Source organism: Gastrolobium bilobum, unplaced genomic scaffold, assembly GCF_033153095.1.
Source record: "Gastrolobium bilobum isolate Gb01-03AN ecotype WA unplaced genomic scaffold, APGP_CSIRO_Gbil_v1 utg75785, whole genome shotgun sequence".
In the NCBI taxonomy this organism is placed as follows: Eukaryota; Viridiplantae; Streptophyta; class Magnoliopsida; order Fabales; family Fabaceae; genus Gastrolobium; species Gastrolobium bilobum.
This window is the reverse complement of record NW_026898701.1, coordinates 19,765-46,522: the sequence shown is the minus strand read 5'-3', so window position 1 is coordinate 46,522 and position 26,758 is coordinate 19,765. Positions and strand designations below refer to the sequence as shown.

Genomic DNA, 26,758 nt, shown 5'->3' with positions numbered 1-26,758 from the left:
ACCGGTTCACCGGGTCGATAACATATCCGGACCGGTTGATGGACCGGTTTCCGGTCCGACCGGCCGGGCCGGGCTGGTTTTCTCAACACTGCTTTTGAATGACACAACTTATATCCTTTCACTCTCACAAAGAAGTGGGACCCACACCTTTATTTATTTTTTTCAACTCCTTCTCCTCCTTTATCTATCTATTTCTCTCCCTTAAAATGACACAACTTTACATCCTTTAAAATGACACACATTTTTTCCATTATTTATATTTTATATTATTTATTGACCAAAGTTATTTATATATTATATAATATATAAAGTATATTTTTCTATAATTTATCCATTTATTATTAATGTTTAATTTGATGAAGTTATATTAACTTTGCCTCTTTAGGGAAGATCACAAGCTCAACAAGCGTTTTTATAAGCCATTTGAGGTGTCCCGTGTCCTGGGGCACTGTTATGAGCTGCGCTTACCTTATGGGTGTCAAGTACACCCAGTCTTTCATATTTCCCAGCTTAAACCATGTATAGGGGATCAGCCACTTGTTCCCAGTCCCTTGCCTACCACTGTTGTTGATAACAAGCCTGTTCAGTCACCCTTAGCTGTGGTAGCAACACGCTCAACTATGCACAAAGGCCAGCCAAGTTGTGAACTCTTAGTCCAGTGGTCTCACTCTCTTCCGAAATACGCAACTTGAGAGGAAAAACATGCTTTTCGTCGTTGATATCCGACTTTTTGTCAAGAAATGATAATTCTCATTTATCTATTTTCCTCAAAATGAGGAGTATTTATACCCAGTAAGAAATACTTCTAAAGTTATACAGAGGATCCTAACAAATTAGTAAATAACAAATTAGAAAATAACAAACTTAACAAACTTCTAGAATTCCTAATTTGATGATATTGTTTACAACAAACATTTAAATTTAGAATTTGAATCTTCTCTTCAACACTCCCCCTCAAGTTGGTGCATGAATATCTATCATGCCCAACTTGTTTGTTGTTTCTTCAAAAGCTTTGTTGGATATGGCTTTTGTCAATACATCTGTAACTTGGTCCTTTGACTTAACAAATGAAAGTTGTATTATTTTCTGATCTATCTTTTCTTTGATAAAGTGCCGATCTACCTCCATGTGTTTAGTTCTATCATGTTGTACCGGATTGTGAGCTATTTCAATGGCTGCCTTGTTGTCACAATAGAGATGCATCGGTTCATCATGTTTAACCCCAATGTCTTGGAGAACATTTTTGATCCATAGAAGTTCACAAATCGCATGAGCCATTCCTCTAAATTCCGCTTCAGCACTTGACCTAGCTACTACCTTTTGCTTCTTACTTCTCCAAGTGACTAGGTTGCCCCCTACAAATGTAAAATATCCTGAGGTTGACTGTCTTGAAGTTTTGTCTCCAGCCCAGTCAGAATCAGTATACCCTATGATTGATGCATCTTTGTTTCTTGAAAATAGTAGCCCTTTTCCAGGAGTTCCTTTCAAGTACTTGAGAATTCTGTATGCTGCATTCATGTGGTCCTCGCTTGGAGAGTGCATAAACCTACTCACAATACTTACAGCATAGGAAATATCTGGTCTAGTGTGTGCTAGATATATTAACTTTCCAACCAGTCTTTGATACTTACCAACATCAGTCGGTTTTTGATTAGGATAGATAGCAAGAGTATGATTCATTTCAATTGGAGTGTCTACTGGTTTACAACCAAGCATACCAGTTTCGGTTAACAAGTCAAGAACATATTTCCTTTGAGATAAACATATACCTTGATCAGATCTAGCCACTTCAATGCCTAGAAAATATTTCAACTCACCCAGATTCTTCATCTCAAATTCGGTTGCTAGTTGAACTTCCAATGCTTGCATCTCTTCTGTATCATTTCCAGTTAGCACTATGTCATCCACATACACTATTAGGACTGTTACCTTGCTGTTTGTCTGTTTAACAAACAAAGTGTGGTCAGAATTGCATTGTTTGTATCCAAAACCTTTCATAGCTAGGGAGAACCGGCCAAACCATGCTCTAGGGGACTGTTTTAGTCCATATAAAGCTTTCTTCAACTTACATACTCCATTCTCCTTCAAAGAACCGAAAGCCATACCTGGTGGAATGTCCATATACACTTCCTCTTCTAGATCTCCATTCAGAAAGGCATTCTTCACATCGAATTGCTTCAAGGGCCAATCATTTTGGGCTGCTATGGATATTAGAATTCTGATGGTGTTGAGTTTGGCTACGGGTGCAAATGTTTCTTGATAATCAATGCCAAACTTTTGTGTGTATCCCTTTGCAACGAGTCTTGCTTTATATCTATCCAGGCTACCATCAGGTTTTAGTTTCAGGGTAAATACCCATTTGCAGCCTATGCTTTGTTTTTCAGTAGGTAGAGAAACTAGTCCCAAGTAGAGTTTTTGTGAAGAGCTTCCATTTCTACTTCCATAGCTTTTTTCCAATTCGGGTCTGCTATTGCTTCCTGCACATTTGTAGGAATACATATGCTAGATAATTGATTAGTAGCCAATGCATATGATTCAGATAATTTTTCCGTTGACACATAATTTCCAATTGGGTATTTAACAGAGGCATGTGGATTAGGTTCATATAATTTCCGGGGAACACCTTTTGTGACTCTTTCCGATCTTCTTAATACAGAAGTGGGTTGTGTGGGAATAGAGGGATTAATAGAAGAATCTGGGTCAGGAATTACCTCGGTTTCTGTCTGATTTGTATTATTCTGGACATCCGAAGAAGGTTGCTCAGTTATGGAGGTTAAGATTGATGAGCCTTGTATATCATGTTCTGCTCCATGAGGATCTGTAGTGAGGTCCGAGGTAGGATTCTCTGCTCCATAAAGGTCTGTACTGAAGTCCGAGGTTTGAATATGCTGTGAGGTGATTGGAATCTCATTGAAAAATTCTCCTCCATAATGATTCTCCCCCGGAGGAGAAGAGGGTAAAGCTCCCCCTGAGTAGAATGGCTCACATTCCCGAAAAGAGACATCCATAGTTACATACAGTTTTCGAAGGCTGGGATCATAACACCTATAGCCTTTTTGCACTTCGAAATATCCCAAAAAAATACACTTCTTGGAACATGGGTCCAATTTATTGCGAAGAACTTTAGGAACATGTACATAGGCTACACATCCAAACACACGTGGTTCTAAATTCGGGATATGAGGAATGGAATAAAAGGATTCTAGCTTTTGTTGGGGAGTAAGAAAATGAAGAGCACGGGAAGGTGTACGGTTAATGAGGTAAGTAGCAAAAATTACAGCTTCGCCCCAATAATGGCGAGGGACATTCATATCAAATAAGGAAGCCCGGACAACCTCAAGGAGGTGCCTATTCTTTCGCTCAGCAAGGCCATTTTGTTGGGGAGTATATGGACAGGAGGTTTGGTGTTTATTCCCATGAGTGGTGAGGTATATAGCAAAGTGAGAGTTAATGTATTCAGAACCATTGTCAAATTGAAGGGTTCGAACAGAGGACTGAAATTGAGTGTGGACCATGCTACAGAATACTCTAAATGCAGAGAATGTTTCACTTTTATGAGATAAAAGAGTAATCCATGTCATACGAGTACATTCGTCAATAAAAGTAATGTAATAGAATTTTTTTGAAAGGGTAGGAATTTTTGCAGGGCCCCAAACATCAGTGTGAACTACTTCAAAAGGAATGGAACTTTTATTCATACTTGGAAGATAGGAAACTTTGTGGCTTTTTGCCAATTCACAAGTATTACATTGGAATTGAGAAACTTTTATTGAAGAAAATAAATGAGGGAACAACTTAAGTAGATAACCAAAGGATAAATGTCCTAGTCTACGATGCCATAGCCAAACTTGAAAGGAGGCTTCAGATGCAGGAATAGCAGTGCAAGTCCGAGAAGTAGAAGGGGGGAAATTCCGGTTGAAGTCCAAGTAGTAGAGATCACCAATCTTAATACCATAACCAAGCATCTTCTTGCGGAGGGGGTCCTGAAAAATACAGTAGGAAGGAAAAAACGTGACACTACATTGTAAATCAGAGGTTAAACGACTCACAGATAACAGATTAAATTCAAGGGTGGGTACGCATAAAACCGAGGATAAGTGTAATGCAGGGGATAACGAAATTAAACCTTGGCCAGAAATGGGTGAGGTTCCACCGTTGGCAGTAGAAATAAAAGGTTTAGAGCATGATTGAAAATTTTTGAGCAAGGAAGAATCACGAACCATATGATTAGAAGCGCCAGTATCAATTATCCAAATAGTATTCGTAGAAAGAGCAGAAAGGACAAGAGAGTTACCTAGGATGCTGCTCTGGACAACATTGGCCTGTGGAGTTGAAGGTGCATCATCCGTAAGAGTGAGGTTGGCCTTCGGTGGAATCTTCTTCCGGGGACGTTTAGTGAAGTCCCACCAGTCCGGATATCCAATTACCTCATAGCAACGTTGCTTGGAATGTCCAGATTCACCACAATGAGAACAAAGGAAGGTGGACTTGTGAGGAGGGACATTTTCTCGGCGAGGCTTTGTGTGTTGGGAGGAAATGGGCCGAGAAGGGTGAGCAATAAAGGATGAGGCATCAGTGGGATGCTTGGAAGAATTCATGGTATGCCGCTGCTGGTAATCACGACGGACATAGGCGTAGGAGCTCTCCAGGTCAAGCTTCGGGTCTTTACAGAGTATTTCACTGCGAACAGTATCAAATTCTGGGTCAAGGCCAGCAAGGAAAATGTGGACACGGAGACGAGACAGAGCAGAGTGTTGTTGTACCAAATCAGGAACAGAAGTAGAGGAAGAACTGCGATGGTCGATCTCTTGGAATATGGCTAAGAGTTCATTGTAATAAACAGCAAGTGGACGACCAAATTGTTTCATGGTGAAGGATTTCTGGTTAAGATCGAAGAGACATGACTCATCGGAACCATCGTAGAAAGTTTTGGAAGCTGCCTCCCAGATTTCACATGCAGTCTCCAATCGAATGAATCGGTGCATCAGGCTGGGGCTCATGGAGTCAATCAACCAGCTTTTGACTCTCTTGTTGTCGGTGATCCAGGATTCAAGAGAGGGGTCATCAGGTTGTGGTTTGAGAGTGGTACCAGTGAGGAATCCGGTTTTATTTCGGGCACCAATTCTCATATCCATGAGTTGTGACCAAAGGGGAAAATTTGTTTCATCGAGAATGACGGTGAGAGGGAGGGGTGAATGGTCTTGATGAATAACAATATTTTGGGGCGGTGGAGGTGTGGTGGATGAAAGGTGGATGACATTGGGATCGGTATTTTCAATGGAGTTGGTGTCCATGGCGGTGAGGAAGATTAGGGTGTGAAGGAAATTGGGGAAAAAAAGAAGAGAGTGGAAAGTATGGGAATAGAAGAACCGGGTTGGGTTACTGAGGAATGGGTTGGGTTTGGGTGAGAAAAAAAATTGGTTTCGTTGGGTCGTTGGGTATCGGGTGGAAAAAAAACAAGAGAAAGGATTTTTCGTTCTATTTTTTGCGTAAAAAAAAACAGGTGGGTTAACCAGGATCAAAACAATGCTCTTGATACCATGTCAAGAAATGATAATTCTCATTTATCTATTTTACTCAACGTGAGGAGTATTTATACACAGTAAGAAATACTTCTGAAGTTATACAGAGGATCCTAACAAATTAGTAAATAACAAATTAGAAAATAACAAACTTAACAAACTTCTAGAATTCCTAATTTGATGATATTGTTTACAACAAACATTTAAATTTAGAATTTGAATCTTCTCTTCAACACTTTTGACCTTGAGGACAAGGTCCAATTTGAAGGAGTGGGGAATGTTACAGCTAGGAAATCAATCCGTGTCAAAAGAAGCTCAGTTAGTCTTACTGAGTGATACACATAATCTCATTGAGTGTGTAATAGTTGTACATGTCAGCGGAGCCTTACTGACTGAGTTAATAGTTGGACATGTGAGCAGAACGTGTAGAGTTTGTAGAGTAGCTCTTATGTGATGGGTATTATAAAGGGGATGTGGTTTTCATTTAAAAATCTATCTGAATAAAATTCTGAATAACCATTCTTTTTGTTCTCTGTTCTCTTCTCTCAGGGGTATACCCCAACAATGTCAATACCGAATGTTTTAGGCACAAGTACGATTATTTCCTTTCAGACTATATTCCGACTTAAACTCTAAGAGATGTCTTTTTATTTTTTTGTTAACATTCAAGTTTAACAAAAGAATAGAAAATAAAACAGATTTAAATTAAGGCAGATATATTCTATATGCAATCTATGAAACTACAGTATACCTTAAATTTCAAAGCTTAATTGACAGGTAGAAACTACATCTTGAATTAATAATATGTTCAACTACTGTATTATTAATTTAGAGGACATCATATACAGCAGACACTACAACGCGCATATTGTTAACTTGAAAATTGAACAACTGCTCAATTTATAATTGGACTAAAGTTATGCAGCAACTCATTCGGTCATTATGATAGGTGACTTTAAAGAGTTATTACAGGATCTTAGTTTCAGTCCAACAGACGGCAAGGTTAGGCAGTTTCATGAAGGTCCAAGTCTTACAAACAGTCATTAAGATAAATTGGAGTTGAAGTTTAGCTATTCCAAATTTTCACAGGTTCTAGTAAAACAGTAAGAAGCTAGCTAGATAAATTAAGTTCAGCGGGTGATTATGAATTCACATACATGGCAGTCCATAATCTATATCTTTCAATTCCGATTTAGTCTAATAATCTACGAATATGGCAAAACACACTGTTGAGCAAGTCAAATATAGAGCTACTTATATGCTGGAAATTTGATGAAAAGAAAAAAAACTGGCACAAAATAAATCACAAAATACCAAGTTCAAGGAGGTTACAACAATTGAAATTGTTTGATCAATATCAGCAGTAATGACATAACAGAGCACAATAATATATTTGGGAAATGGACACCAACACTTTACTTCAAACAAAATATTTCATTCAAATTAGCAAGTACTCAAACAGAACCAATTTTGACTTCTGTATCTCAGTTAAATCAAAACTAATTACTCCCTTTGAAGTCTCTCATGTTGGCTTAGAGAAGGCAATGAAAATAAAATGCACCATGAGCATCACGAAAGTTTATTTATTTACTATCCTTCATTCGAGATCTTACAAACTCCTCAATTTTTGCTTTTAGTACACCAGCAGGTCGCAGCATATCCGCAGTGAGTGCCAAACGGGTAAATGGGTCAGTCTGCACAAATAAAGCAATCAGAAGAGAATAATCCAGAGAACCTCTTCTCTATATGAACATCAGTAATGAGGACAAAAGGTCAAAAGGTATATACATTATTAGTAAGAAGAAGCCTCTGAATGACAGATCGATCAATTATCGTGTTTGAAGGGGGAGGTAACAGAACTGGATCTTTCATCAAGGTGCGCTACAATATAAACAAAAAAGGTCATGCACTCTTTGTTTGTGTTTAGATCAACTTATGCATTCAAAACACTCTATAATTAAAATTTATGAGAGCTTTTGAAAGAAAAGTAAAGGAAAAAAAAAACAATTCTTTCAACAAAAATAATGGAAACCAAACATGCATCTAGCCAGCATAAAACTATTAAATTTCAAAGACAAACACAGAAAGAAGCCTAGATCATACATTAATTGGATCAATGAATTCATCTGGTATTTCTCCTAGAGTAGCTTCGGTATACATGGCATCTGCCTCTGAAGCTGCAAATTTAGCTTTAGCACCAAGTTGAATAAATTCCCTGAAAATTCTCTCATCGCCATCATCAATTCTGTAATTGTACAGGACATTTGCTGCAGCAAAAAACAACTGCAGCACATTCGCAGTCAGATTGCATTTGTTTATGGTAAAACAGAACAATTTTGAAGTATACTAAAAGTCTCACAAAACTTACCTCATCATTATATGATTGACTATCCTTTGAAATGGCAGCCGGGAAGACGGACTTTGTGTCACCTCTAGCCAGATGAACATATACTCGCCCAATCTTCAAATGAATAATTTAAAGTTTAATGATTTTCTATGAAAAAATAAAGTTATTTGTAATACATTAGTGTCATGTAACATATATGACACACAAGATTCTGGTGCCAAAGTGGAACTTCAATGATAACTATATCTCTTTTTTTAAATGATCTGAAGAGAAATCCTCCCCACATCCCTCTCCGAAAAAGACAAATCAAACTAGCATTAATATTAAATATAAAAATAAAAATAAAGGAATCAATTGAACATAAAAACTTAACCTGTTAAGTGAAAACTACGTTAATGATTTTATATTATATTTCTCTAAAAGAGGCTAAGAGGCAAGAATTAAACTCCTCACCAGGTCTTAAAGGTTCTAATACAATGTCAAGGACCAACTTTCCTAAAACTTAAGCGGTTGGGTAGAGAGCTAGAGGCCCGAGAACGATTTTATATCTCCAACAGTCAATAAGTGGTTTTTCAAAGGCTCAAAAGTCAAAATTCCAGATCATGTAAAATGGAACCAGCCCAAAATTGAAGTTCTTCAAATTCCTATGATCAAAGAAACAGTATAAGGACCAATCCTGATACAGGTATGTTTAAACCTATAGACCGCAAAAGAATAGCATACCATCTCTCCCGTCATACTTAATCAACATGAGAAAAAGTACTCACTCTACAAATTTCAAAAAATAGTTGATGCCAACCTGCTTTAGCAAATTCTTTGGACGAGATTCGTAAATTTCGTGGTCTTCTAGAGTAAGAAATTGTCTCTGAGGACTCACCAATTGCAGCAAAAAGCGATTGAGCCTGCTAGCCACACTTCCAACCTTGTAAAAGTGGGAAAATAAGATTAGACTCATAAGCAGAATAGCAAATATCAGAGGAACATTATACTTTAGCCACTAATACTGTTTTATGAAATGACAAGATGAATAACATGCAAGGGTTGGAAATAGAGAAAAATTACCATCTCAGGAAGAAGGAATGGAGCAGTAAAATGCTCCGAAGCAAATGCAAGCAGCCTGAGATGTTCACTTACCAACCCAATAACAACCCGAATACTCTGCAAAATTATCCAGCATTATATGCTTTATTACATAACTTAAATTTAAAAACAAACGCAGATACATAATTACATATTAGACCAAAAACTCACCTTTGTAAACTCTTCAGCCGCTACAACTGCCTGCCTTTTGTGATCAAGAATTTGGTGCAGACTTTCATCAAATAGATTAATACTATTATCAATCAGAAAGTTCAAGAAATTCAGAAAGACGTCCTTTTCCTCCTCTTCAACAATCTGGAAGAAAATTAAGTTTAGCGAAAATTAGAGACAGCTTAGTATGGTGTGAGATAACAAAATTCAAATGTTTTTAAAACATTACCTGTCTCCAAGCATCACGATGACTAGGGACCTGCCACAGGTATTCAAGGAGTTCAGCTATATGACGGTGGAAGTCTTTGAACTACAACAAACAATAGACAATTAAGACAATAGCTAGTCAACAACAGACGTCCTTTCTTGAATTCAACAACACAAAAAAATTAATTATTTAAATTTTTAAAATCCATGGAATGGAATATGCCTATCGATATGTGTGTATATAGGAAACCATGTTTGGGGAATTAAACTATGAGTTATGATAAACCTTTAGTTTATCTTGTTTTATGGACTAAAATAATATGAATTATCTAATTAAACAAGTCAAAAACTAGGGTTTTAATAGGATAATCATGAACATTATCTGAATTTTTGTTTAATTGAATCATCCTTGCTATTTTTTAGGGATTTGTTGACAAAAGGAGTCAAAAGATGAAGATTGGATATATAGAGATCACAACTAGAAGATATGAGATCAAGAGATGATAGAGGAAGATCAAAAACAAGATAGATTTAAGATCTTATCAAGTTGTTAGAGAGGAAGCTTAAGCCTCCATCATGAAGCTTAAGCCTCCTAAACAAGCCAATAGCCTCTGCCAATGGAAGCTTAAGCCCCAATAAGGAAGCTTAAGCCTCCAAAATACGCAAAAAGTCTCGGCCTATGGGCGCTTAAGCCCCTAACTCAGGGCTTAAGCGCGCTGGAAGAAGAAAATTCTGACTGGAAGATCGCGCTTAAGCGCGCAACGCGAATTCTGCAATCACCGTTCTAGGGGGCTTAAGCGCGATGAAGCAAGCTTAAGCGCCCCAGAAACCCAACTTAGGCCCATTCAAGGTGTTTCATCAAGATACGAACTCTTGACCTATAAAAAAACACCATTGGGAACCAAAAGAATAACTTTCACATCACAAAACAATTCTGGACGCTTGGAGGCCGAAGGAACGCGGAGAAACATCGGATTCATGTTCGTGAACGGCGGAGACGGATCGACATCAAGCTTCCACTGGAGATATTGAGGATTCACCAATCACCTATGGAGTTTGGGGGAGCTTTTCTATTTTCTTTTGTTCTTGATTTTGCTATGTCCGGCTAGTTCTTTAAGTAGTTAGGGTTAGATGGATTTTAGTCGATTTATTATGCTTTGAACAATTCGTACGTTAATTTTCCTTTTTATCATGAATGAAGTTATCTGTTTTTAATGCTTTATATAGGCTTGAATCTTATATAATGATCATCGATAAATGCATGACAATAGGGATGTTGGTGTGTGATCCATATCTGATAACTTCATCGTAAACGCTATGATTCTAGGGATAGACATAGAATTTGCGTAACCTTAAGATTCTTGAACTTAATGCTTGCATTCTTGGGGAATAACCGGGGAACTAGGGTTCTTCCAAGTTTGTAAAGGTTTTAGGGTAACAAGGGATTGAGCTCTAATAACACGCGAAAGAATTGGTTAGATTGATATTAAGGACGGTTAACGTAAAGAAGGACTTCGAATCATAATAAGGAGATTAAAGGAAATCGAACCCCTAACTACGTTTTTATTTTATTAGTTAAATCACATCTTTAATTTCTTGTCTTTAATTCTCGCAAGTAATTAGCTTAATATTTAATATTTTAATTTTGCAATTCAAATCCTGTTTCCAAATACACTTTCGATTGTCCAACTAAGTTGCGATAGTGAATTAGTGCTTGAACCGTAATCCTCGTGGGAACGATCTCTTACTTAATCATATATTACTTGTACGATCGGTGCACTTGCCGTGAGTAGCAACAAGCTACAAAAAATGATGAAAGAGGTTGAAATAAAATTCATAAGTTCCGCTGACATTGCTAGTCAATGACATGTGTAGGATTATAATCAAACCTATTTATTTAACCACCTTATGTCACCATTTAGCAAATAGGACCACAAACATGACTCACATAGAACCCCGTTTTGATCCTCAAGCTTGAGTTTCAAGACAATAATCTAGAGGTTATTAATTCAAATATATTCCTCATATTATTATAGAAATTTACGGCAAACTCTCGGTGCACAACACTCCCCGACTTGCGAGGGTAGGGATGAGGTCACCCTTGCATTCTTGCAAAGAAATTGTTTTCTGTACTCAAACCCATAACCTTTCAGTCACAAGAAGCAACTTTACTACTGCCCTGAAGCTCGCCTTCAATATAGAACATTTACGGCATTTAAAAAAAATAAATTACCCCGTCATGCCAGGAACACAGCCTTAAAATATAGACTAACCTCATGTACAGAACTAGTGAACTCACTGTCAACATAAAGTTTTAGAAGATTCCTCACAAGATACTCAAGAGACAATTGGTGCCCTTCAAATAGAGTAGCTGTAGTAGATAAGCTACAGCAAAAAGGGAATAAGGCAGGGACATCAAGCAAGATTTAGCAATACAAAAATAATAATAATAATAATAATAATAATAATAATAATAACCAAATATGCCAATTTTATCATAAACCAAATTACCTCTTACTGGGCATCCAACAGTTCAAGACTTTCACCATTTTTTCACTAAGATATTGATTTTTGATAAATTCAGGGCTGGCCATGAACATAACAATAAAATCCATGAACTCCTCCTGTAAAACAAGAATGTAAATGCATTATCCTGCATAAAAAGAACTTGGAGATAAATATTAATCCAAGGAATACTCGAGGAGGTGAAGTTTACCAGCATCACTCCATCTAATGCCTTTGGAATCCAAGAAGCAAATATTAGAACTTCCATGGCATCTAATACAAAAAACTGCGGTAGGGCAGCAAATTCCATTGGGAAAATTGGTGGTAGAGGCATCTTAGCTCCCCCAACCAAGTCAAGAAGCCAAACAATCATCACGCGGTAGAAGGAAAGTGCATTCCCAATCAGTTTATTATCCTAAGGGAAATAATGTGAAGCCAATAAAATCAAAATGCAATATTGAAACTTTAAAAAGCTAAAAAAAGCATTTAAGCTAGAAACTTATTTCATTTTCATGTGTATTACTGCATGTGCACATGCTTATAGAAATAACAAGCAACTCCAACAAGAGAAAATAAAATAAGACCTACCTCCAATAACTGAGCTTCATAACGAAGCATTTTGCGAGAGTAAAACAGGCGTCGTTCCAATTCACGAACACCTTTACCACACGCACTATTAACCTGGATATAATATGACTCCAGATTTTATATTTTACATAACATGAAAGAAATCATTCGAAGCACATAAGAAATAAGGCAACATCAAAACTTAGCTCCCATAAAATAATAATACGAACAATCTTTAATTCTAACCAAACAAGGGACATGTGATTACCTGAACTAAATATTCGTACTCAATAAATGCATTTATAAGGCCTAAGTTGAGGACTCTTGCAGTTAAAAAGAACCTTTCGCAAATTTCATCATGAGAACTGCTGGCGTCTTGAGATTGTTGAGCATCATTATATTGATTGATCCCCTCAGCCTTAGCTGGGTATTTACTATCAAGCCATTCAGAAACTTCTTCTGATGATGATATACGACGAGCAGCCAACCCACTAAAACAGGCTTACAATAAAAAATTACCACTACAGAGATACATGAAACTTACATGGGAAGTTTACTATTTAATTTACAAATCCCTCACCTTAGCTTCAAACGGTTTGAACAATGTACGTATTTTGGATCAAACCTTTTTGTTAAATTTGCATCTAAAAATGGCTCACATAGACGAAGCATGACGGCACTGACACTTAAAAGCGTGCCTGCCCGTAAAGTGTTGTCATCCTGTTTTTAAAAAAATATGATACATATTCAGTATTCTCACAAGATAAATAACAAAGAAAAAGTTAAAAAAGACAGAAACTTTCGGTACTAAATATGAAGAAAAGAAATTAATAAATATGAAAGAAGTTACTGAATCCTATTTCACCATCGTTAAAAAAAAATGTCTTTCTAAATTCTGGTAATATATAATTTACCATTGGATCAGCACTTAAATTTATCACCTCCGCAACGTACTCAAGTACATTTTCACTAGTATCTGGCCTTTCAAGTAGGATGAAAAGAACTTTAGCAAGGCCATCATACAATCTATTCATGATAATTTTGATAGTGGAGAATGACGATAACAATTGAGAATCTGATAACAATGGAGAATTTGATAACTCAATAAACGGCCTGGATTTTAAGCAAGAGAAACAAAAATACGTCAAAAAATGAACACAATTCAATAATAAATAATAAAATATTCCATCTAAATAAATCCAACAAGTAAGGTTCGTGTAGTAAATATATAGACCTTAACATAGAATTTTCAAGAAGTGGAAGCAAGAATATCGGGTTGCAAATATAAAGAAACAAGAGTACGACGAATGGGTGTAAGTCTGTAACACTCAAAGCAAGAAGCAGTAAGCCATCTTCCCAGCAATCAAATGAGTTTGACAAAGTGGAAGCAAGAATATATCTTGCCTAACACAAAAACACTAGCTGTTATTGCACGAGATAGTCAACTAAGGCAACTCATAATGGTAATCAAATATAACTAACCTATCTATGAGTTAAGGTGACTGAGTTTTAAATATTATTTTTTCAATTCTTTTTAGCTCTTCTTTTTTGCTTGCAACAAAACCGCCTGCTACGGGTTCTTTAATTTCCCACAGAAAACGGAATTTGACTTCTCTCCCTCAACAAATGAAAGAAAAACCGAAACCCCCACCCACTACCCTTTGCATCTCAACATATCGAATTTCACCCAAAAATGAAATTCGATATGTATATATAAAATATGGGGAAAGTATTCTTATGTGACTGGCAGAAGGGAAAATTTGCAGCAACACAGGATACGCGTCCGAATCCTGGATTTTTTTAGTTTTTTTTGTTTTGATAGGATCCGCACGTGTATCCTAGGATCCGCACGTGTATCCTAGTGTTAAAAATTTGCTGCAACTTTGTTAAAAGATAGAAGTTGTTAGTTTATTTTAAATGTTTGTTAATATAGAATTAGATAAGAATTGTTGATCTATAGAAGTTTGTTACAGGTTGTTACATATTTTTAGGATGGTTTGAGAACCAACATTACTGTATAAATACCTCCATTTGGAGATGATTATTATGAATGAATATAGATGTATTACCCAGTATCCAATTTTTGACATGGTATCAGAGCTTTCGATCCTTGTGTCCTGTTCTATGAATATTCCCCACGTTTAATTTTCTTTTATTCTCCCTACCCGAATCCATACCCGAACCCGTACCACATTTTTTTTCCCCAAATTCATTTGCCCTAAACACTATGACCACCGTAACTCCTGACTCTCCAATCGACACCCAGATCGACTCCACCTCCTCTTCCGCACCGCCCAATCCTTCCAACATCGTGATCCACCATGATAATTCCTCATTTCCGGTCACGGTTGTGTTGGATGACACCAACTATCCTTTGTGGTCGCAGCTAATGGAAATGCGCATAGGCGCACGTAACAAATCTGGTTTTCTGACAGGTGCCACGGCGAAGCCACCGGTTGCGGATCCTACGCATGCCACCTGGGTCACCGACAACAACCGCGTGAAGAGCTGGCTGATCGAATCCATGGCTCCGTCCCTGATGCAACGCTTCCTCCGGCTGGCCACCGCTCATGAAGTCTGGGATGCAGCTCTTCGAACCTTCTATGATGGATCGGATGAAACGTGCTTGTTTGATCTCAATCAGAGATCCTTCAACACTAAACAAAATGGTCGTCCTCTCTCTGTCTACTACACTGATCTACTCGCGATTTTTCAAGAAATTGATCACCGAACGACGACTCAAGACGCGACTGTGGCTGGTGTGGTTCAGATGCATGCGTCCATGGCTAGACTTCGTGTCCACATCTTTCTCAATGGCCTGGATCAGGAATTCGAATCGGTTCGAGGAGAAATCCTTCGCAAGGATCCCAAATTGGACCTGGAACGCACGTACGCGTATGTTCGCCGCAAAGCCCAACAGCGTCTTACTATGGGACGATCTGTTGCCACTTCTGACTCCTCTGTTTTAGTCACCACTACACCACGTCCCTCTTCTGGTCCTCTGTCTCAACGGCCTCGCAAAGACCCGTCCAAGTTCAGTTCTCTTCGTTGCTCTCATTGCGGTGATACGGGTCACTCGAAACTCAAATGCTATGAACTCATCGGCTATCCTGACTGGTGGGACTTCACCAAACGACCTCGTCGGAATGTCTCCACCACTGCCATGACTACCGTCCCTGACAGTGTTTCTTCCCCTGGTAATCCCTCTGCCAATACCGTATATGAAGGCCTCCTGGGTAAGTCCTTTGCTTTCTCTACTTTATCTCGGAATTCAACTTGGATAATTGATACTGGAGCCTCCGATCACATGGTTCGTGATAAAACTGATCTTTCCTCCTTCTATCCCTCTACCCAATCCCATGTTTCCACTGCCAATGGGGGCACTTCCCCCATTACTGGTCAAGGCACCCTCTCCTTATCCCCTCGACTGACACTTGATCATGTTCTTGTTGTACCTACTTTGGACTTTAATTTACTTTCCGTTAGTAAATTAACGAATGCATTGAATTGTCATGTAATTTTCTGGCCTGATTTTTGTGTATTTCAGGGAAACCAAAATCAGGAGATCCTTGGCTATGGTGTTAGACAAGGGAAGCTCTACTTTCTGGACACTTCAGGCAATAAGAATGCTCCTTCGGTTGCTGCCACTACCACGACACTGGACAAGAACAAGGCTTCCATCTGGCTGTGGCATAAGCGGTTGGGACATCCATCTTTCGGTTACCTTAAGAAATTATTTCCGCATTTATTTTCCTGTTTATCATTTTCAGATTTCCAATGTTCTGTTTGTGATTTGGCTAAGAGCCATCGAATCCCTTTTTCCCCAAGTTTGAATAAAAGTTCCATTCCCTTCCAAGTTGTGCACTCTGATTTATGGGGACCCGCTAAAATTTCTTCTCTTTCGAATTCCTATTATTATGTCTCTTTTATTGACGAATGTACACGAATGATCTAGGTAACATTACTTAAAAACAAGAAAGATGTTTTCTCTGCGTTCACACATTTTCATGCTATGGTAAAAAACCAGTATTCTTCCTCTATCCATATTCTTCAATCTGACAATGGAACCGAATATGTTAATGGCATGTTTGCTGAATTTTTACTTACAAATGGCATCAAACATCAGACATCTTGTCCCTACACCCCTCAACAAAACGGTTTGGCCGAAAGGAAAAACCGTCACTTACTCGAAGTTGTTCGAGCCTCTCTGTTTGAAATGAATGTCCCTACTAGATATTGGGGTGAAGCCCTCACCTCTGCTGCATACCTAATAAACCGAACTCCCTCTAGTGTTCTTAATTTTAAGACTCCTCTTTCCATTCTTGAATCTCATTTCTCACTTCCTCATGTAACCCAACTTGAACCTCGAATTTTTGGATGTACCACTTATGTCCATCTTCCAAAACCTTTGCGGAACAAACTAGATCCTTGCGCACGCAAATGTATCTTTGTTGGGTATTCGAACTCTCAGAAAGGCTATAGGTGTTATGATCCTGTGTCTCACAAACTGTATGTCACTTTGGAAGCCAAATTTTATGAATTACACCCCTATTATTCAGGGGGAGGATCTGTCTCTTCTTCTCAGGGGGAGACTCATATTAGAGAAGAAGACACATGGCTGTATACACAAGTCATACCTTGTGCTCCTTTGGATCTCACTCATCCTACTTCAGAAATAATCTGCGAATCTAATAAGGAAACTGCACCAGACGAATCTCAAGCTCTCCCTTCAAGTGAAACCGAACCAGAAGTAGTCTCTCCAAGAGAAACACCTTGTCTAACGCATACACCCGAGAGATCACCTGAGGATTTCCCTGAAAGACAACCTGAGGAAAATTATGAGGTACATTCTAGCCCTATTAATTCTACTCCACCCCCTCCTTTAAGACAATCTCTTAGAAGTAACAAAGGAATACCAAAAAATCTCTATGAACCCGACCCAAGAGCAAAGACCAAATACCCAATCAGCAACTATATATCCACAAATAAATTATCTGAATCATGTGCTCTTGCTACTAATCAATTGTCCAGTGTTTGTATTCCGAATAATGTGCAGGAAGCCTTGAATGATCCTAAATGGAAGGAGGCTATAAATATAGAAATGGCAGCACTTCAAAAAAACTCTACCTGGCAATTAACTCTGCTACCTCAAGGGAAGAAGACCGTTGGCTGCAAGTGGGTGTTTAATGTAAAGCTGAAAGCAGACGGAAACATAGATAGATACAAGGCAAGACTAGTTGCAAAGGGGTATACTCAAAAATATGGCGTGGACTACCAAGAAACATTTGCTCCGGTAGCAAAACTAAACACAATAAGAATTCTGATCTCTTTGGCAGCCAATAGGGATTGGCCCCTGAGGCAATTTGACGTAAAAAATGCATTCTTAAATGGAGATTTGGAAGAGGAAGTGTACATGGACTTGCCACCAGGTGTAAAGGTCTCAACATCAGATAAAAATAAAGTTTGCAAGCTAAAAAGAGCACTATATGGTCTCAAACAATCCCCAAGAGCATGGTTTGGGAGATTATCACTAGCAATGAAGAGGTTTGGGTATATCCAGAGTAATGCAGATCACACCTTGTTTTTTAAGCGTCAAAGAGGTAAAATCACCATTCTTATAGTATATGTTGATGATATGGTTCTCACCGGAGATGATGAAGAAGAAATGAAATCTCTTGAACAACAACTTGCCACTGAATTTGAAATGAAAAAACTGGGACAACTGAAATATTTTCTAGGGATTGAAGTTGCTAGATCACAACAGGGAATAGTATTGTCCCAGAAGAAATATATATTAGATCTCTTATCAGAAACTGGAATGCTTGCCTGTAAACCGGCAGACACACCTATGGAAATGAATCACAACCTGGGGATATATCCAAGTCAATCTGAAGCCGAAATTGGGTTATATCAAAGGTTAGTAGGAAGATTAATTTATCTCTCTCACACTAGACCAGACATTTCTTATGCTGTAAGTGTTGTAAGCAGGTTTATGCATTCTCCCAGTGAAGATCATTTGAAAGCTGTGTATAGAATTTTGAGATACCTAAAAGGATCTCCCGGTAAAGGCATCTTATTTACCAAACATGAAAAAGGAATTATAGAAGGATATACGGACTCAGATTGGGCTGGTGACAGAACTACTAGACAGTCTACCTCAGGATACTTTACTTTTGTTGAAGGAAACCTTGTTACATGGAGAAGCAAGAAACAGAAGGTGGTGGCAAGATCCAGTGCTGAAGCTGAATTTAGAGGTATGGCCTATGGTATATGTGAACTACTATGGATTAAGACTATGATGGATGAATTGGGATTCAAAAACAATCAGAAGATGAGTTTGTATTGTGACAACAAAGCTGCAATAGAAATTGCACATAACCCTGTACAGCATGATAGAACAAAACATGTAGAGGTAGACAGACACTTCATCAAGGAGAAATTGGATCAACAAATAATCAGCACTCCTTACATCAAATCCGAGGAGCAGATTGCTGACGTATTAACTAAAGCAGTGTCTGGAAAAAGCTTGAAGGAAGTAACAAACAAGTTGGGCATGATTGATATCTATGCGCCAACTTGAGGGGGAGTGTTAAAAGATAGAAGTTGTTAGTTTATTTTAAATGTTTGTTAATATAGAATTAGATAAGAATTGTTGATCTATAGAAGTTTGTTACAGGTTGTTACATATTTTTAGGATGGTTTGAGAACCAACATTACTGTATAAATACCTCCATTTGGAGATGATTATTATGAATGAATATAGATGTATTACCCAGTATCCAATTTTTGACAAACTTTTCTCATCAGCAGCAACATGAGAACCGACGGACCCATAAAATATATATACACATATATATAAATATTAAAAATACTATTTAATATTAAAATTTTGTCTCAATATATCGAAATTTAAATTTTTTTAAAATTAAATATTGGATATTATTGCGTAACGTGAGGTGTTGGTGCTACATAACATTAGCCTCAATAATTTACTAAAATACCAAGTATGTACCATAAAACAATTATTTTATGAAAGCAATAAGAAGTTATACTATTCTCCTTAGTTCCTCACCAATCCAGAAAAAAAGAAAAGCAATACTACAATATCAACAACAACTGAATATCAAACAAACTAATAAATACGCAACCAAATATAACTCTTAAAAGAAAAAGAAAATTATAAGCTCACCCCTCGTTGCGAAAATGGGGACAAAGAGGAAGGGCAGTCACCCGAAAAAAGAGACCCAAGATGCTGCCGTTTTCAAAATTAATCCCATTATTCCCGTGATAATGTTCAGGAATCCAACGTTTATGCCCCGCAAGGGACTTTGCACCAATGGGAAAATTAACCAAAAACAACAAAGCCTGAAGAGAGTCTTCAAAATCCAAAAGATGAAAATGATTTCCGAAACTCGTCAACTCATCGTATAGGCGTTCAAAAATCGGGGTTAAATTATCAATATCCTCATTGTCCCCAAACATATCATCCATAAACTCCCGCGAAATCTTTTTTCCTCTACCTTTTATCTCTGGAAAAATCAGCCGTAAAAGAGGCAAACGCCAGGAACGCAAAAGGGAACGCAAATGAGTCTTGCAGTACTTAACGCAAAGCGCCTTTGTCTGGGTAACCACTTCTGATATCATAGTTTTTTGCTCTCCCTCTATTATCTCCTCGCTGTCCTCTAGGATCTTGTCCTCCTCTTGAGCTCGCTGCCAGCAATCGGTGAGATACTGGAAGATTAATTTCTCGCTGGTGTCACAGTGGATTCGATAGGCGAGATCAAGCTCAAGGAAAGGGCTCAAGCGGTAGAGCGTCTTTCCTTCGCTAATCATACAATCAACGACAGGTTCTGTAACAGAAATCTGAAATATTTTTTCTATGATTTTTTCAGCCATGATGAAAAGTAGGGTTTTAAATCAAAAAGAGAGAAAAGAGAAAATGTCTAGCAAATCGGATGAAAGCCAAGGTTTTAAAAAAAAAAAAAAAAAAGGAAAGGTCAGCAAGGTGAAAAAGGTCGATTAGCAAACCAATGCCTTAAGCCACTCAGCCATTCCTCCCAAGTTGTTGATAGGAATTTGATGTACGGTTAATGAAGAGGATGAGCATAAGTAGCTATATAACACAAGCACAGGGAAAGGCGTGCAGACAGGGTGGCGCATGCAGGGGGCGCAAGGTGCGCCTCAGTAGCTGAATAGTGGAGGAACTTTTGCACAGCGTATCTTCCGTATCTTCCGTACAGTTTGTTGTGCATACTAAGTTGCTAAATTGGAAAAAATATGAAATATGAAATATGAAATATGAATGGAAATAATTTAATGTAAAAGTATACTTTTTTTTGTCGTTTAAGTAGGTCTAACTAAAGTTTAACTTTTGGGAAACCCATAACTGATTTAAAAAAAAAAAGCTTTACTTAAATATAACTTATTTTATGTTGTGAGATAAATTAAACGAGACCCACCAATTTTTAAAAAAGAAAAAAAAGTGAGGTACATTTTTTTATGTAAATGTAATATGAGAGATGAAGAATCTTATGTAACATAAGAGTATAATTTCCCTAAAAAACAATCAAAATTGAAGTTGTGAGCTGTAAATAGTTATGACGTGTAAAAGAAATTATAAATGCAATTTTCTATATCGGATGATTTATATAATTTTCTATTGTAGTTAGCTCTTATTTATAAAAAAAAATGATATAATGCCAAATTCACACGAAAGGATTTCGTGGATGCTGGATAGTTAGGGATGTGCAAAATATCCAAAAGAATCAAATCGATCCATAACCAAACCGCTCCACATTGTAAAAATCGGTTATTTTTAAAAATCGATTTCATATGAAACTGCATTTAATTTTATAAACTGGTTATTTACCAAACTATAAAAATAATTGGTTATACATAACCAAACTATTTTACAATTAAAGAACAAATAAGTATTATCTTTTATCCTAAGCATTAAGATGTGAAAATTACATAAATATGAATCATTTTTAAATGTGACATTATTAGAAAAGTCTCAAATACTAATAAAATTTATCGAAGAAAAATATTTCGTCAAAAATTAGACAAAAATCATATTACGTAAAAAATAGAGACAAAATTGTTTTTCGTTGAAACTAGAGACGGAACAGATTTTGTCATAATCACTGACATAAATTTTTTAGGGACAAACTATTTCAGTCAAAATTATTGATAGAATCTAAATTCCGTCGAAACTTTCAACAGAAATAATTCTGTCAAACTTTTCAACGAAAAATAATTCTGTAAAAAATTTTGACGAAACACATTACCATAAAAAAATTGACAGAAAATAATTTCGTCCAATTTTTTTACAAAAAATATTTTTGTCCAAATTTTTTACGGAAAATATTTCCAGCAAAATTTTCAACAAAACGCATTCACAGCGAAAATTTTGACCAAAAATATTTACGTAAAAAATTTTGACGAAAAATATTTCAGAAATTTTTTTTGACGAAAAATATTTCTATAAAAAATTCCGACGAAATTTTTTTTTGTCAAAGTTCGTTACGGAATCTAAATTCCCTCCAATCATTTTCCTTAAATTTTTGACCAAAAATATTTTTTTAAAGCATTTTGACGAAAAACATTTTTGTCGAAATATTTTGACGGAATTTGAATTCTGTAAAGAATTTTGATGAAATTATTTTCCGTCAAAAGTTTTCGAAGGAAATGTGTTTCGTGGAAAATTTTGATAGAAATATTTTTCGTCAAAATTTTTGAAGAATATCTTTTTTTGTGAGATATTTTGAGGGAAATATTTTGATGAAATGTATATTCCGTAAAAAAATTTGACAAATTTTTTTTTTATGGAAATGTTTTCCATAAAAATAACATGAAACAATTTCTATAAGAATCATTTCGTCCTTAGAGTTTTAAAACAATGAAGATTCTTGCAAGAAATAGTTGGTCAACTACCAATAACCGGAAGATTCTTGAATTTGTTAAAAAACCGGTTTTGAACTTGATAACCGGTTTATGGTTCATAACCGGTTTTGATTTAAAACCGGTTTATGGTTCATAACCGGTTTTGATTTAAAACCGGTTTTGAATTAAAACCGGTTTAAAACCGGTTTTGAATTAAAACCGGTTTAAAACCGGTTTTAAATCAAAACCGGTTATGAACCATAAACCGGTTTTGAAACCGGTTTCAAACCGATTTGGATAATAAAAACCGGTTTTTAAAAAAGAAAACTGGTTCGGTTTGAAAACCAAACCATTTCAAACCGGTTCGGTTTGGATATTGCCAAAACCGATTGCGAACCGCTCCATGCACATCCTTATGGCCAGTGTGACACTTTATCAAACAAAACAAAACATAACAGATAGAAATTAAAAAGAAAAAATCACCGAAATTTAAGCCAACTAATTATAAACATTTTAGTGAACTGGTTTTCTTACTAATTATTTCCCATGCTAAATGATCAATGCTATTTGCAAACTTATTTCTTTAATTAAGTAATTAAAATTATATTTTTATTGATTCTAACAATTAAAAATAAAGACAGAAAGATGGATCCATGTTTATATCTAATACATAAACTATTTCTTAAAAATAAATAGCTAGATTTAATATATATAAAAGTATATTTAAAAACGTCGATCCATGTTTACACTTTGGACACGTTCCTTTTTCTTTGTCTCCCTATAATTATTTTTTGTTGGGAAGGTAATTTACTGACATGAGTGTGCATATTATTGTTGGGAGATAATTCCCATCCAACTTAAAATATATTTAATTTTGCTCCTCCATAAATTTTTTTGACTATAGTAGGGTTTTACTTCACATCCCAGAACTAAGTGACTCAATTACTCTTGGTTATTTTGGTACACTTCATGACTTTAGGGTAAGGGCATTGGAAGGTATATGAGTTTTTCTTTTTCTCCCACTGTGGTTCACTTCACATCCCAACCGCACTGATTTAATTTCTTCAAGAACAAGTCCAGGTGGGTATCATTATGGAAAAGGTCAAGCTTAATTCTAGAGTTGATTTTCTTCTTACTTAATTCCTTTTAAGTGCAGCTGCTATTCCTTTAGTTTAGCTTAGTGTTTCTTAAAATAACATTATTAAGTTATGGAATATTGAATACATTTCTATGTAGGGAATTGTTTTTGTTGTAAGCTTGGGAAGAAGCTGCTGCAAAACTTCGAAACAATCCAAATAAGGTGACTCTAATTGAAAACCTCTCCTGTTTATAACATGCATAGTCAGTTCTTTTGGGGCAAGGATTTGGTTTAATTTATTGGTATTTAGTGGACGAATTAGTTGGCTAATGCAATAAGAAGCCTAGTCAACGCAGCAATATAAAATGCTTGATTTGTCTCAAATGTATTCATGAGTGTGTTGTTCTTTTTTGTTTTAAATATGAAATAAATTGATTGCATTAGGACATATTCAGCAATCTTTTTTTCAGTACAATCGTCAAAGATTATGTGGGAGTCTTAATTTTATTTAGTTACAAGAAGCCTGAACATCTTTCATAAATAATTTATAAGGACTTGTAATTACATATATGTTTGAGAAATTTACATCTGTGAAACAGGATGTATTAAACTACTTTACAAGGTTTCTTTACATCGATCCTATTATTCCTAGTATACACTTTGGGGATTTGGGATTACTACCATAGCATTTCACTGGAATTAACCTTACTTAACCATGGTTAATGCTAGGTTCAGCCATACATAATGACAACTAAATTGGAGACACGAATTGATAATTGATTTAAGGAATGAGGATGGACTTCTGATGTTTCAGAAGAGGATTGTGATTCCTCGAGGGCCATTGACCGAAGAAGTTATGGCAGAGGCTTATAAGAGCCAGTTTACTATCCACCCTGGTGCTACTAAGATGTATCAAGACTTGAAGAGAAATTTTTGATGGTCGTGTATGAAGAAGGACATAGTTGTTTATGTGTCCAAGTGTTTGATATGCCAGAAGGTGAAGATAGAACACCATAAGCCGTCTGGTAAGCTTCAACCTCTTGAGATTCCGGAATGAAAGTGGGAAAGCATTTCTATGGACTTCATGGTGGGATTGCCTAAGACTCAGGCTGATTGTGACTCGATCTGGGTCATTGTGGACAAATTGACCAAGTCTGCCCATTTTCTTCCAGTTAAAGTGAGCTTCACTACTGAGAAGTTGGCCAGACTTTACGTTCGCGAGATTGTGAGGCTTCACGGGGTGCCCGAGAGTATCATCTGTGATAGGGACCCGAAGTTCACATCTCGGTTCTGGAAGGCACTGCAGGGAGCTTTTGGTACGCTGTTGAGACCTATGTAGCACCGATACCGACAGGGGACACGTGACACGATACGACACGACACTCCGACACGTTAATTCTAAAAAATGTTATATTTCGACACATTAGGACACGTTTTCATATTAAATAATATTTTTAATTTATGTAGAGTATATTATATTTAATATTCAATAATTTAACAAAAAAATGAATCTAAACTTATAATATTCATAAATTTTGCAAAGAAACATAAGATATCCCAAATATTTATATTGAACTCAATAAAATAGTAATCGTAATTCAACGAATCTAATAGTTGAAACTAAAAACTCAACGCCACACAACCTTTAAACTTTTTTTTTGAATTTCTATAACGCGTGCAGGAGTGTCGGGGAGTGTCGGAGTGTCGAGAAGTGTCGGACACGACACGTCAGGATTTTTAAAGTGTCGGTGCTTTATAGGTTGAGACTGAGTACAGCCTATCACCCTCAGACTGACGGACATACTGAGCGGACCATCCAGACCTTGGAGGACATGTTGAGGGCTTGCACTTTGGAGCAGGGTTCAGCATGGGATAGGTACCTGCCATTGGTAGAATTTCGTATAACAACAGCTTTCATGCTAGCCTGGGCATGGCGCACTACGAGGCATTGTATGGTAGGAGGTGTCGAACCCTTACCTGCTGGTCTAAGGTTGGAGATAAGGAGCTTTTTGGTTTGAACTTTGTCCAAGATACCATCCAGTGGATCCAGATTATCACAGAGAAGCTGAAGCAGACGCAGAATCGCCAGAAGAGCTATTATGATTTTAAGCATCGTCCACCGGATAGCGAAAAGAGAGTGAAGCCCTTTGACTTGGAGTGAAGAACGTTGAGCTTTGCAAAGGAAGGAAGTGATTGCGAGAAACGAAGGTGGTGGTGATGATGAGGGAAGTGGAACAACGGTAAACCACCACTTCTCAACCCTGAAACCGCCATGGATTCTCACAGTTGAGACAAGAGAAATGCAGTTTTTTTTTTTGTGGCTATAATGCTTTCTTTCTTTTTTCCTTCTGATTCAACTTGGATTTTTCATTGATAGCTACATAGATTTTAACGGATTTGGTGGTGTCATCTAAATTTTATGGGTGGACTTGTACTTTGATTAACCACCAAGTGGTATGATCTAAACTTGTTCCAATGATATTGAAGAAGAAGAAGAAAAAAAAATCTGGCCCAGTTTGTTATGATCTAAATTAATTACTATATGTTACAATTAAGTATGGGATAGGATAAACTTGTATCTGTAAGAACAATTTGTCTCATTAATTATTATTATTATTATTATAAGTAATTTTTTTGAGTCCGAATAATGATTAATTGAAAAATAAAAAATCAGATAAAAATAATCACATAATTGATGCTTTTTTTATGGTCTTTAATTTATTACCCTATTTAAATCAACCAATTTTTATATTTTTATTTATTTATCAAATTTGATATAAAATAAATAAATTTAGCTGGCCGAAACGGGCAAGAATCGGAGTTTAGAATTTTCAATTCAACCAACAATTTTGATGATATATGTTTTTCAATTATTATTATTTTTTTAAAAGGAAGGAAGAAGAAAGATAACAAATTTGCTTCTTAACAGCCGAATTGGCAGGTTGTATTTAATTTGACGCAAAAAAAAGTGAAAAAATAAGGTATTTACGGTCAGTTATATTAATTTAATGGATTTGTTATCTTGAAAATCAATTCTTTAGAGACACCATTTAATTTTAATTTTAATGTTTTTAATTTTTTCAGTTAATGTGTTTTTTCTATAGCTAAAGTTAATTAGGAAGCTAAATTAAAAGAAAAAAAAATTAAAATTATAAATAAAAGTTCTATAATCTATACAGGCAAATTCATAATTAACGAAATATTATTGACATGAATGTTAAGGAGTTTGTGAAGTTTCGTATTCGAGTCTTTAAAAAATTAAAAAATTAGTTTTGGGACAGCCAATCCCCTTCATAAGGTTCAACAATATTTAAATTAGACTAATCTGAAAAATGAACTGATCCTAGAAAACTCAAAAAGATAAAAACACAGAAATTATTTGTATTCCTTGATTGAGCT

General features: G+C 36.4%; 1 protein-coding gene across 1 annotated transcript; it reads right to left on the bottom strand.

The window, feature by feature from the left end:
* Nucleotides 1-7,105: 7,105 nt before the first annotated feature.
* LOC133318495 (probable ubiquitin conjugation factor E4) lies at nucleotides 7,106-14,489 on the bottom strand. The gene is made up of 17 exons (XM_061520496.1): nucleotides 14,469-14,489; nucleotides 13,634-13,803; nucleotides 13,314-13,512; nucleotides 12,980-13,119; nucleotides 12,668-12,890; nucleotides 12,421-12,513; nucleotides 12,044-12,247; nucleotides 11,839-11,951; nucleotides 11,601-11,712; nucleotides 9,350-9,430; nucleotides 9,101-9,264; nucleotides 8,932-9,025; nucleotides 8,669-8,791; nucleotides 7,891-7,983; nucleotides 7,626-7,805; nucleotides 7,311-7,403; nucleotides 7,106-7,216 (listed from the first exon to the last, which is right to left on the bottom strand). Exons 1-17 carry the CDS (start codon nucleotides 14,487-14,489, stop codon nucleotides 7,106-7,108), a joined length of 2,214 nt encoding a protein of 737 aa, XP_061376480.1.
* Nucleotides 14,490-26,758: the final 12,269 nt, after the last annotated feature.

Bases quoted from the DNA above. Each gene is read 5' to 3' on its own strand.
- LOC133318495 (XM_061520496.1), bottom strand. From the start codon at position 14,489: ATGTCAAAAATTGGATACTGG. The intron at 13,513-13,633 runs GTCTATATATTT...CTTAAAATCCAG, and splicing joins CTTGAAAATTCTATGTTAAG to GCCGTTTATTGAGTTATCAA. The intron at 7,806-7,890 runs GTAAGTTTTGTG...AATGTGCTGCAG, and splicing joins GTCAATCATATAATGATGAG to TTGTTTTTTGCTGCAGCAAA.